The sequence below is a fragment of the Conger conger genome, chromosome 2 (genome assembly GCF_963514075.1).
Source record: "Conger conger chromosome 2, fConCon1.1, whole genome shotgun sequence".
NCBI lineage: Eukaryota > Metazoa > Chordata > Actinopteri > Anguilliformes > Congridae > Conger > Conger conger.
In genome coordinates this window covers 87,400,519-87,414,284 of record NC_083761.1, presented here as the reverse complement: position 1 = coordinate 87,414,284, position 13,766 = coordinate 87,400,519, and the positions used below count along the sequence as shown (strand labels likewise).

Genomic DNA, 13,766 nt, shown 5'->3' with positions numbered 1-13,766 from the left:
ACCTAAAGCAGAGTCCTGGGAGTGGCCAAATGGAAGAAATGAAATACAAAATCCCTCTCACCACTGGCAGTCTGGTGAAGCAGATTCAGGACAATTTCGGGATTAGAGGTGGAATCATTCCCTTTCTGCCCCGCCCCACCCCCGCCCACCCCCACCCCCCCACCCCCATTCTCTTACCATCAGTGTGCACTCCTACGATGAGGTAATCTCCCATAGCCTTGGCCTGGCGCAGCTGGTTAGAGTGCCCATAGTGTACCATGTCATAGCTGAGAGAGAGAGGGAGTGGGGGAGTGGGGGAGAGGGGGAGAGGGGGAGAGAGAGGGGGAGAGAGGAGAGAGAGGGGAGAGAGAGGGGGGGGAGTGAGAGAGAGAGGAAGGAGGGGGGAGAGAAAGGGGGGAGAGGGGGGCAGAGAGGGAATAGGAAAAAGAGAGGGAAGGGTCAAATGTGTATTCTGAATGCATACTCTGACAAACCAATGTTAGCACTTGTAGTACACAATTCATTTTATTCCTCTGATATTCTTTCATATGAATTAATTAAATTAATGCCATTCCATGTCAAGTGCCAGACTGTATTGTACGCATGCCTTATGAATACCGTGGCACCAAAGTTCCAGGAGAACGTGTTTGCCTACACATTTTGTTCAGTGTGCATGCGAGTGTGCATGTGTGGTTGTCTGTGTGTGTGCATGTGAGTGTGTTTGTGGGTGTGTGTGTGTGTGTGTGTGTGAGTGTGTGTGTGTGCACGCGTGTGCGTGTGCGTGTTTGTCTGTGCCGGCGTGTGTGTGTGTGTGTGTGTGTGTGTGTGTGTGTGTGCATGTGCGCGTGTTTGTCTGTGCCAGCGTGTGTGTGTGTATGTGTGTATGTGTGTATGTGTGGATGTGTGTGTGTGCATGTGCGCGTGTTTGTCTGTGCCGGCGTGTGTGTGTGTGTGTGTATGTGTGTATGTGTGGATGTGTGTGTGTGCATGTGCGCGTGTTTGTCTGTGCCGGCGTGTGTGTGTGTGTGTGTGTGTGTGTGTGTCTATGCAGGTGTTTGTATTTGGGTGTCTGCCCCACACGTGTGTTTCCCAAGGCTGTGATAACCCAACACACTCCACACTCAGGGTCACAGCACAGCGGGTGGAAGTCATCTTTTGTTCACTTTCATGTTTTTGAGTCTACAATTTGAACGAAATCATACCCAGAACCATCGCCTACTGAACCATCGCCTACTGAACCAGTCTAGTGCCTTTACAAAGAAATTACATTCACAATATCGGGAGTAGCCTTTTGGGAAAACACTCACTCTCTCACTCTCTCACTCTCTCACTCTCTCACTCTCTCACTCTCTCACTCTCTCACTCTCTCACTCACTCACTCACTCACTCTCTCACTCACTCACTCACTCACTCACAGTGTTGTGTCTGTAGCTGCTGGTGGAGGAGGGTCAAAGGTCAACAAGGAGGCTGTCTCACCTGGGTCAAGGGTCAAAGATCAACCAGAAGAAAAACTGTTTAGAGGCCAGTGGAAGCACACAACTTGCTGTGCAGAATTTGCACCAAAATGGCTTTAATTACTTAAGAGAAAGTTCAGTTCTAAATACCAGAGGTTTGTTTGAAACCCACCAGGAAAGGGCAGAAGCTTGCTGGTGTATGAGGGGGGAAGAGTATGCAGGGTCATTATCTGAGCAGGTGAGACTTGTGCAGAGCTTGTTGGACGGTAATGAGATTGACATGAAGGGGGATTAAACTGCCCTTAATCTGGGTTTAGGAGGCAGGAGAGAGGGAGAGGGGCCACACTGGAGACGCCGTCCTCTCCCTTTAAAAACACAGACATCTTTAACGCAGACAGACACATTTAAAGGTTTTCACCTTGCCTCAGTCAGAATTCAGAAATTCAGTGTCCTAAAACCCTTCTGCTTTCGGTCACCAGTGACGATTGTTACATCAGCATTAGACTGTTCAGTAAAGAACATTCTAGAGACATATTTGTGGCCTTGTTGTGGTGCAGGTGCATTTAACCGTTAACCCTTTCAGTGGGTTGAGAATCTGCTGCAATGGATCACTTATTACATCCCTGTTACATTTGTTCTACCTCAACTTCACAGCTTCCAGGTCAGTAGAGGATGGGACCCCCTCTATAGCCGGGTCAGTAGAGGATGGGACCCCCTCTATAGCCGGGTCAGTAGAGGATGGGCTCCCCTCTATAGCCGGGTCAGTAGAGGATGGGACCCCCTCTATAGCCGGGTCAGTAGAGGATGGGACCCCCTCTATAGCCGGGTCAGTAGAGGATGGGACCCCCTCTATAGCCGGGTCAGTAGAGGATGGGACCCCCTCTATAGCCGGGTCAGTAGAGGATGGGACCCCCTCTATAGCCGGGTCAGTAGAGGATGGGCTCCCCTCTATAGCCGGGTCAGTAGAGGATGGGACCCCCTCTATAGCCGGGTCAGTAGAGGATGGGCTCCCCTCTATAGCCGGGTCAGTAGAGGATGGGACCCCCTCTATAGCCGGGTCAGTAGAGGATGGGGTCAGTAGAGGATGGGCTCCCCTCTATAGCCGGGTCAGTAGAGGATGGGGTCAGTAGAGGATGGGCTCCCCTCTATAGCCGGGTCAGTAGAGGATGGGACCCCCTCTATAGCCGGGTCAGTAGAGGATGGGGTCAGTAGAGGATGGGCTCCCCTCTATAGCCGGGTCAGTAGAGGATGGGGTCAGTAGAGGATGGGCTCCCCTCTATAGCCGGGTCAGTAGAGGATGGGACCCCCTCTATAGCCGGGTCAGTAGAGGATGGGGTCAGTAGAGGATGGGCTCCCCTCTATAGCCGGGTCAGTAGAGGATGGGACCCCCTCTATAGCCGGGTCAGTAGAGGATGGGGTCAGTAGAGGATGGGCTCCCCTCTATAGCCAGGTTTCTCCTGAGATTTCTTCCCATCGGGGAGTTTTTTCTTGCCACTCGCTGAGTACCCCCCCCTCCTCCCCCCCTAATGTGCCATGTGCTTTTGGGGCTTTATTTTATTCATTCGGGACAGTTTACGAGTCTGCAGTACCGCCCCCTCTGGCCCCTCGGACAGGACAGTGTCCCACGCCCTGTATTTTTAGCTGCCGTGGGAGGGGTCAGAGAGGGAGATATTAATAACAGTGGGGGGGGGGGGGGGGGGGGGGGGGGGTGGTTCTACGCGACACTGATGGGAGCGTCAGGTTACCCCTCTCAGGCTACATGTGCAGGGGCCGGCTCACTCTGACCTTTATCATGACGCCCTTGTTTCCTCAACTGACCTGGAAATCGATCACGACCAGCCATCACTCAGAGCTCCCCTAACCCGTGACATTCTCCCTGAACGAGCCAGGAGCGACCAGGAGGAGGAGCGCTGAGCATCAACACATCAGCGCATCCTTTTAAAGATATTTTTTAGGCCTTTTTCAGCTTTATTGGACAGTATATATAGTATAGAGAGACAGGAAGAATGGGAGCGAGAGAGAGGGGAAGACATGCGACAAATGTCGGACGGTCGGACTCGAACCGCCGACGTCGCGGCTCGCAATGAGCATGCGGTCAGTGCTCTACAGGCTGCGCCACCGAGACACCCCAACCTCAGCGCATCCTTTGTAGAAGCGTTTTTTCAGAAAGCCTGAAGGATAAATGATCAACCTGTGGGTCCACCTCTCCCCGTCTGCCACGTCTGTAACTGACCTGTGGATCCACCTCTCCCCATCTGCCACGTCTGTAGCTGACCTGTGGATCCACCTCTCCCCGTCTGCCACGTCTGTAACTGACCTGTGGATCCACCTCTCCCCATCTGCCACGTCTGTAACTGACACGTGGATCCACCTCTCCCCATCTGCCACGTCTGTAACTGACCGGTGGATCCACCTCTCCCCATCTGCCATGTCTGTAACTGACCTGTGGATCCACCTCTCCCCATCTGCCACGTCTGTAACTGACCTGTGGATCCACCTCTCCCCCTCTGCCACGTCTGTAACTGACCTGTGGATCCACCTCTCCCCGTTTGCCACGTCTGTAACTGACCTGTGGATCCACCTCTCCCCCTCTGCCACGTCTGTAACTGACCTGTGGATCCACCTCTCCCCGTCTGCCACGTCTGTAACTGACCTGTGGATCCACCTCTCCCCATCTGCCACATCTGTAACTGACCGGTGGATCCACCTCTCCCCATCTGCCACATCTGTAACTGACCTGTGGATCCACCTCTCCCCGTCTGCCACGTCTGTAACTGACCTGTGGATCCACCTCTCCCCATCTGCCACGTCTGTAGCTGACCTGTGGATCCACCTCTCCCCGTCTGCCACGTCTGTAACTGACCTGTGGATCCACCTCTCCCCATCTGCCACGTCTGTAACTGACACGTGGATCCACCTCTCCCCATCTGCCACGTCTGTAACTGACCGGTGGATCCACCTCTCCCCATCTGCCATGTCTGTAACTGACCTGTGGATCCACCTCTCCCCATCTGCCACATCTGTAACTGACCTGTGGATCCACCTCTCCCCGTTTGCCACGTCTGTAGCTGACCTGTGGATCCACCTCTCCCCGTCTGCCACGTCTGTAACTGACCTGTGGATCCACCTCTCCCCATCTGCCACGTCTGTAACTGACACGTGGATCCACCTCTCCCCATCTGCCACGTCTGTAACTGACCGGTGGATCCACCTCTCTCCATCTGCCATGTCTGTAACTGACCTGTGGATCCACCTCTCCCCATCTGCCACATCTGTAACTGACCTGTGGATCCACCTCTCCCCATCTGCCACGTCTGTAACTGACCTGTGGATCCACCTCTCCCCCTCTGCCACGTCTGTAACTGACCTGTGGATCCACCTCTCCCCGTTTGCCACGTCTGTAACTGACCTGTGGATCCACCTCTCCCCCTCTGCCACGTCTGTAACTGACCTGTGGATCCACCTCTCCCCGTCTGCCACGTCTGTAACTGACCTGTGGATCCACCTCTCCCCATCTGCCACATCTGTAACTGACCGGTGGATCCACCTCTCCCCATCTGCCACATCTGTAACTGACCTGTGGATCCACCTCTCCCCATCTGCCATGTCTGTAACTGACCTGTGGATCCACCTCTCCCCATCTGCCACGTCTGTAACTGACCTGTGGATCCACCTCTCCCCGACTGCCATGTCTGTAACTGACCTGTGGATCCACCTCTCCCCATCTGCCATGTCTGTAACTGACCTGTGGATCCACCTCTCCCTGTCTGCCACGTCTGTAACTGACCTGTGGATCCACCTCTCCCCGACTGCCATGTCTGTAACTGACCTGTGGATCCACCTCTCCCCAACTGACCTGGCTTTGAACTTAAGTTTGATGTCAGCACAGAACCAGATGCTCCACTCCTGTGACCTCTCACTCCCTCTGAAGTGCACAGGCAGGGTCTCCATGGGAACGGGAGCGGGGTTAGTGAAAGGGGGAGGGGCTTGTGCTGTTTTTCCACTGATGGGACTGGAACAGATGAGACTCACACACTCACACACTCTCACACTCTCACTCACTCACTCACTCACTCACACACTCACACACTCACACACTCACACACTCACACACTCACTCACACACTCACTCACTCACTCACACACTCACACACTCACACACTCACACACTCTCACACTCTCACACACTCACACACTCACTCACACACTCACACACTCACACACTCACACACTCACTCACACACTCACACACTCACACACTCACACTCTCTCACACTCTCACACTCTCACACTCTCACACTCTCACACTCTCACACTCACACACACTCACACACTCTCACACACAGCGGTTAAACAGTGTTAGACTGTGTCAGGACAGTTACTAAGGAGCCCTGCGTCAGTGATCGATCCCCGGTGGAACGGCCCCTCCCTGCACAGATCCGTGTTGCAGGGTTACTACAGGTCACCCTCCGCCAGGCAGCCAGGCCAGAGCAGCTGCACCCAGATCAGACCCAGCCAGCAGAGCTCAGAGCTCAGACCTTTACCCTGAGGCCTGGCAGCCAGGCCAGAGCAGCTGCACCCAGATCAGACCCAGCCAGCAGAGCTCAGAGGCTCAGACCTTTACCCTGAGGCCTGGCAGCCAGGCCAGAGCAGCTGCACCCAGATCAGACCCAGCCAGCAGGGCTCAGAGCTCAGACCTTTACCCTGAGGCCTGGCAGCCAGGCCAGAGCAGCTGCACCCAGATCAGACCCAGCCAGCAGAGCTCAGAGGCTCATCATCCCCTCCCATGCTACCGCTTCATTCTTCAGAGAGAAATACAAGCATAGTACTAAAAGTGAACACTGAGAGTTTACAAGATATTAAACGTATTAAAACTGGCCCTGCCCTTCCTGTTGTATAGTCATTTTACAGTTTTCATTATAAAAGATTTAGAACAATCTTATGATAAGCTGGGAGAAATATCCAAGTGAATTCCCATGAAGAAACAGGAAGGAAAAGAAAAAACCAACGACAGTATAAAACAACACAACAAACACAGCGTGACGGGCACTGGCCACCCGACACCTGCGTGTAATCCGGCCGCAGAGGGCGTGTGAAGAGAAGCCATCACGAGCGGCACTCGATACCCACTGAAGAGCCGCGTCTGAAACCAGGCTCTGCTTCTGAAACCAGGCTCTGCGTCTGAAACCAGGCTCTGTGTCTGAAACCAGGCTCTGGCTCTGCTTCTGAAACCAGGCTCTGCGTCTGAAACCAGGCCCTGGCTCTGCTTCTGAAACCAGGCCCTGACCCTGCTTCTGAAACCAGGCCCTGACCCTGCTTCTGAAACCAGGCCCTGACCCTGCTTCTGAAACCAGGCTCTGCTCTGCGTCTGAAACCAGGCCCTGACCCTGCTTCTGAAACCAGGCCCTGCTCTGCTTCTGAAACCAGGCCCTGGCTCTGCTTCTGAAACCAGGCCCTGCTCTGCTTCTGAAACCAGGCCCTGCTCTGCTTCTGAAACCAGGCCCTGCACTGCTTCTGAAACCAGGCCCTGCACTGCTTCTGAAACCAGGCCCTGCTCTGCTTCTGAAACCAGGCCCTGCTCTGCTTCTGAAACCAGGCCCTGCACTGCTTCTGAAACCAGGCCCTGCTCTGCGTCTGAAACCAGGCTCTGCTTCTGAAACCAGGCTCTGCTCTGCTTCTGAAACCAGGCCCTGCTCTGCTTCTGAAACCAGGCCCTGCACTGCTTCTGAAACCAGGCCCTGCTCTGCTTCTGAAACCAGGCCCTGGCTCTGCTTCTGAAACCAGGCCCTGGCTCTGCTTCTGAAACCAGGCCCTGCTCTGCGTCTGAAACCAGGCTCTGCTTCTGAAACCAGGCCCTGCTTCTGAAACCAGGCCCTGCTCTGCAGTGTCTCCCACAGAGAGAGGCTCGCTCCTCTTCCTGAAAGTCTTATTCCGGGTTCCGGAACTCCACTGCGTACTATTGTGACACCAGCGCTAGAATGTTCATTTAGGGACACTCCAATCGCATATTCGTGACCTCAGTCCTTAAAGGCCCCCTGCAAGTTTGCACTTTAACAAAGGGTGAAAATTTTAGGAAATCAGCTGTTAAAAGACCAAATCCCCCACCCCACCCCCCAAGAAGAATGTATCTTCAAAATACCTGAGAGAGAGAGAGAAAGACAGAGAGACAGAGAGAGAGAGAGAGATAGAGAGAGAGAGAGACAGAGAGAGAGAGAGAGACAGAGACAGAGAGACAGAGAGAGAGAGAGAGAGACAGACAGAGACAGACAGAGACAGACAGAGAGAGACAGAGAGAGACAGAGAGAGACAGAGAGAGAGAGAGAGAGAGAGAGAGAGATACAAGCCAGGTTGCTGAGGAGCTTTGCCAGAGGCAACAGTGCTAGAGAAACTGCCCCAGTAGGGGGCGCCCATGCCCGCGGATGTGGGGTCACGGTGACTAGCAGGGTAAATATTCACATCAGGGCCGATCTCAGCATGAGGTGCTCATTAGACTGCAGTCAACACTGGAGAGCTGTGGGACGTGGTGGAGGTTCATCTGATTAAGCCAAAGCTAATCAAATCAATTTACTCTGAGTAGCTCTGTGTCCAGAGGACTGTCAGAACGGAGTGACAGAAGGAAACCAGGCCTGGACCACCCGAACGCAAGCCAGGTAAAAATAACCCCCTGTGGGCAGACAACACACTGGAGCGGTGAAAAACATCACCAAAGGGAATACACCTCAGGAGGAACCCGGCTATGTAACCAGCGCAAGAACACACACCTCATCAGGGAGTTCAGTTAAAGCGCAAGAACACACACCTCATCAGAGTGTTCAGTTAAAGCGCAAGAACACACACATGTCATCAGAACGCTCTTAACTGAACATTCTAATGCTGATGTCACAATCAGTGCCGGTGAATGAAAGCGCGCTGGAGTTCTAGAACACTTTAATAAATAACTAAATAACCCCACATACTGTTGAAAAGCCTTAAGGCAGAGCGACTGTTGGAGCTGCTAACCTAGCCCCCCAGGAAAGAGCCCCCCCGAGGCCTGACGGCAGCACCTCCCCGTTCCCCCGGGCACCTCTGTCCCAGTTCTCACTGCTCTGCCCCCCCCGGCACACGCCCCGGCGGACTTCAGAGCAGGCCTGCTGACGCGTGCTCACTGCCGGCCGTGAGCGCGACCTTCGACCCGCCGCGCGCTGCGTCACCGCCCGGCGCCTTCCCACCGCTCCGTTTCTGTTTTCGTCAACAGGTCCCCGAATCCCACGGCGTCACTCCTGCCACCTGGAGTCGCAACTTCCCTCTCGGGTCTTTCAGCGCACTTGTCCCTGGTGACGGGTGCGGCACTTCGCACTTCGCTGGACGGCGCTCTGGAGAAGAGCGTCCGCCGCGCGCCCGTAATGTAGTGCAGCAGGGCGTGCGGACAAAAGGAACGCGCAGAAAGCGGCACGTGCTCGCTATGAGGTACGTTAGTTAAAAGAACCAAATGCGAAGAAACGCAAAGGGTGGAGGTTGTGGGTGAGGGGTGAGGGGTTTGGGGGCCGCGTTGCGCCCCATGTTGACACTACCCCTCCGTGTGGCGCTCAGAGCCCGGTTTTATACTCTGGCATCCGAGCCATTCCCCGCACATTCCACCCCGCCACATCAGCCGCAGCGCGAAAATGGCTGGAATTCTCCCAGAGAAAGCCGCGGTAATCCCGGTCTTCAAAACACGCCGATTCAAAAGCATTTCAAACGGTAAACAAAACAAAAAAAAAAACATCTCCAACTCCAGCCCGTCGGTTATCAGCAATATGCGGGCACGTACCGTATTTATTTTACTTTTTAAAATCCGTCCGTTTACACGAACGGTTCTCTCTCGGATATGTGCACACCACTTGCAGACAATAGTGTGAAACACTTAAGACGCGTCGGCTTCGCGCCGGCCGACCAGCACCCATGACACGGATTCACGCCCACACAACAGTTGCGTGCCACAGCACGCAGAAAGTGTTGGCAAAATGTCACTGAAACGTTTGTCAGTATTACTACATTGCCACAGCACTGCCGCAACATTGCGAGAATGTTTTGTCGTTGTTGTTGTTGTTGCAGTTGTTGTTTTTTGTCTTCGCATTGCATTGCAGATCCTTCTTTCCACTGGTGTTCAGATATTGAGAAGAATTAAGGCCTGGTCAAGTAAATCATGGAGAGGAGAGCTGCAATGAGGGCCTTTGGTTGTTTTGTTTTCCCGATAGTGTCCGTAACCGCCCATGACCTCTCCACGGAACTTTTACGCTCCAAGGGGCAGGAGGCGGCCGGGCTGCTGGCGTCACGCGAGCAGGCGTGCACCTTTGGGAGTGGGCAATCAGAGATGTCTCTCCAAAACGGACGAGTGCAACTACCTTCAACTGTTTTTTTTTTCTTCTTCCCCATCCTAAGGCCATCTGTCGCCAATAACAGAGACACAGACGGTCTCTTGTGCAAAGGCTGTAATCCATTTATCTGTTGAGGGCACCACTCCCAAGAGAAATAAAGTTACCGTGATAGAGTTCACCTGATTTGAGCACAGATAATGTGTGCACGACAGTTTATCATAAGGGGCTGGCGTACACATGCAGAAGCGCTAGCAAAGTCTGCCTACGTGTTATAATTTCGAACCATGAAAATGCAATTTGGGTCTATATTGGACCTCTGGACTAAAGCTTCCTGCAAGCTGGTGTGGACAACACATAATTATACACTGCACACGTATAATAGGTATGGTTGTGCCCGGTCGTCTTATTATGTAATAATGCTGCATGCCAGAACGTAACAAAAGCTAGCGTTAGGTGTAACTTAATGAGCTAATGTGCATGAGTTAGTTTGCCAGCGAGTTACATAACATGGAGCTGAGTGCGGTGCATGCGTACCAGGAACTTTTGCGACTTAACTAACTTGCTAGCTAATGTTACCTTTGGCTGTCACGACACCCTTTATTTCCGTCGCCAGAACTTGAGATCGTTCGACGGTAACTTGCATACAAATGACGTTAATCGCTCGCTTCGCACCCGAGCAGTTCGTTAAACAGTTTACCTGCGGAGGTTAAACTGACCTTGGGCACACTGACAGAGCGATGGGCGGCGACTTCACCTGAAACTGGCATACTGTACGCGTACAGTAACTATCCGGCGCTTCCGTTGAAATAGCTCTCGGGTGACACGCTAATTTTGCAAACGACACGGCTATAACTTACACACATGTGGCCAACTATACGTCCATGTTAGCGGTCTAACACCGTTCGACGGTGGTACAGCTGGATATATCGATATGCCGGCCGGCCAGCTGCGCACGGAGTCCATGCAACACATAGCTAACTTAGGCTAGCTAACTCACATCACGTATTTAAACTAAGTAGCTTCCGTAACTAACGAATCGCACGGTATGTCAACAATAACGATAGCTACACGTATTTAAACTAACAGACGTCATTTGTATCGATACACGCACTCGCATACTTATCCACACAATATTACATAGCCGCCCTATCACAATTCCTACGTGCACAGATGCCTAACGCAGCACGACAGCACCCGCGATCAATTGTTGGTGGCTAGCTAGAAACTCAAGTTGTCTTTTGCAAAGAAATGTCAAACGCAAATCGATCAAACTCACCATCCGTCACACCACACCCGTACTATACGCTTCCTCTTCTCCGGACTGCAGGCTGTGGAGCCGGCTCCTTTCCCGGCTTCGGTGGTGGCGTGATGACCGTTCTTGATCATTGTTTTTTCGCTGTATCTTAAAAGTGAGAAATAAAACGTTCGACTGGTAAAATAATGACAACAATACAGGTATAGAATACACGGCTAGACTTCGGAATCAAGTGACAGATGTGGCTAGCTAGTACGCTACGGAGCCGTGTCCCTAATGCTGTGAACATAGACCCGTATGGCCGTGACGCTGGTGTGAGCACCTCGGGACAACGCCTCCTTCCCAGCGGAAGTGGCGTCATGGCAGCGAATCGTACGATGAAGCCAACATGGCGGCCAACATGTTGTTACATAACAACGTTCCACTCTCCCACCACGTGACCGCATGGCGTGGCGCCCTCTCCCCTCACAGGCAGGTGATACGACGTCACGTTGTTGCACTTTTATTGACGCCTGTGCCCCAGGCCAAACTTCGGGGCCAACATTTGCGCTTAATTTATTGCAATGAGCAAATTGCACAGTGTCTATTTCTATACATCAATGTTAACAGCTCTTGGGTAGTACTTGTACTTTTTGAATTATGAACATTTTCTTGAGGAAATGTGCATCTCTAGTTTTTAAATGCAACCCAGTTATAAAAATACTGCATAATACACGATTCAACTCCAAGGAAAGTATATCATAGGCCAACTGAAATACACTCAACAGCCACTTTATTAGGTACATCAATCTCCTAACATTTTCTTCCATTCTTTGTGCCAGGGTGCTGTAACATCCTCGGGGATTTTGGCTCATGCTGACCTGACAGCATCACAGTTCACACAGATTCTTTGGCCACAGAGGATTTCTCCTATTACTGCATATTTGAGGCGATTAGTGGCGAAAATTCCTCCACAGCCATGCGAAAGGCTGATCTCACATTATAGAGTTTGTGCAACCACTCTTCAAGAAGATTTGGGGGGTTTAATTTCATCTATTTAATTAAAGTTGTGAAAAAAAAATGTGATTGGCATTTACTCAGATCCCCTTTGACTAATATGAGATTTTGTCTAAAGATCTGAAACCATTGAGGGTCACAAATATGCAGCAATAAAGGAAATTAGGAAGGGGAAATGCATTTTAATACATTTTACCTGGAAACCATGACGACCAGAGAAAGCTGCACTAATGTAATGGGCACAGGGCCAGAATTCACTCATTTATCAATTCAATGCTAAACCCCCCTCCTCATTTATCAATGCTAAACCCTCCTCCTCATTTATCAATGCTAAACCCTCCTCCTCATTTATCAATGCTAAACCCTCCTCCTCATTTATCAATGCTAAACCCTCCTCCTCATTTATCAATGCTAAACCCTCCTCACTCATTTATCAATGCTAAACCCTCCTCCTCATTTATCAATGCTAAACCCTCCTCCTCATGTATCAATGCTAAACCCTCCTCCTCATTTATCAATGCTAAACCCTCCTCCTCATTTATCAATGCTAAACCCTCCTCCTCATTTATCAATGCTAAACCCTCCTCCTCATTTATCAATGCTAAACCCTCCTCCTCATGTATCAATGCTAAACCCTCCTCCTCATTTATCAATGCTAAACCCTCCTCACTCATGTATCAATGCTAAACCCTCCTCACTCATGTATCAATGCTAAACCCTCCTCCTCATTTATCAATGCTAAACCCCCCTCCTCATTTATCAATGCTAAACCCTCCTCACTCATTTATCAATGCTAAACCCTCCTCCTCATGTATCAATGCTAAACCCTCCTCCTCATTTATCAATGCTAAACCCTCCTCACTCATGTATCAATGCTAAACCCTCCTCACTCATGTATCAATGCTAAACCCTCCTCCTCATTTATCAATGCTAAACCCCCCTCCTCATTTATCAATGCTAAACCCCCCTCCTCATTTATCAATGCTAAACCCTCCTCCTCATTTATCAATGCTAAACCCCCCTCCTCATTTATCAATGCTAAACCCTCCTCCTCATTTATCAATGCTAAACCCCCCTCCTCATTTATCAATGCTAAACCCCCCTCCTCATTTATCAATGCTAAACCCCCCTCCTCATTTATCAATGCTAAACCCCCCTCCTCATTTATCAATGCTAAACCCCCCTCCTCATTTATCAATGCTAAACCCTCCTCCTCATTTATCAATGCTAAACCCTCCTCCTCATTTATCAATGCTAAACCCTCCTCCTCATTTATCAATGCTAAACCCCCCTCCTCATTTATCAATGCTAAACCCTCCTCCTCATTTATCAATGCTAAACCCCCCTCCTCATTTATCAATGCTAAACCCCCCTCCTCATTTATCAATGCTAAACCCTCCTCCTCATTTATCAATGCTAAACCCCCCTCCTCATTTATCAATGCTAAACCCCCCTCCTCATTTATCAATGCTAAACCCTCCTCCTCATTTATCAATGCTAAACCCCCCTCCTCATTTATCAATGCTAAACCCTCCTCCTCATTTATCAATGCTAAACCCCCCTCCTCATTTATCAATGCTAAACCCCCCTCCTCATTTATCAATGCTAAACCCTCCTCCTCATTTATCAATGCTAAACCCTCCTCCTCATTTATCAATGCTAAACCCCCCTCCTCATTTATCAATGCTAAACCCCCCTCCTCATTTATCAATGCTAAACCCTCCTCCTCATTTATCAATGCTAAAC

The 13,766-nt window shown here is 51.1% G+C and overlaps 1 protein-coding gene across 1 annotated transcript in view; it reads right to left on the bottom strand.

The window, feature by feature from the left end:
* pcyt2 (phosphate cytidylyltransferase 2, ethanolamine) overlaps nucleotides 1–11,364 on the bottom strand; it is a 22,611-nt gene extending 11,247 nt beyond the window's left edge. Inside the window, exons 1-2 of the mRNA XM_061230963.1 lie at nucleotides 11,046–11,364; nucleotides 178–266 (exon numbers count right to left, since the gene is read on the bottom strand). Of these exons, the coding sequence (XP_061086947.1) occupies nucleotides 178–266; nucleotides 11,046–11,155 (199 nt within the window). The 5' untranslated portion in view covers nucleotides 11,156–11,364. The remainder of the gene's footprint in view (nucleotides 1–177; nucleotides 267–11,045) is intronic.
* Between the last annotated feature and the right edge of the window lie 2,402 nt (nucleotides 11,365–13,766).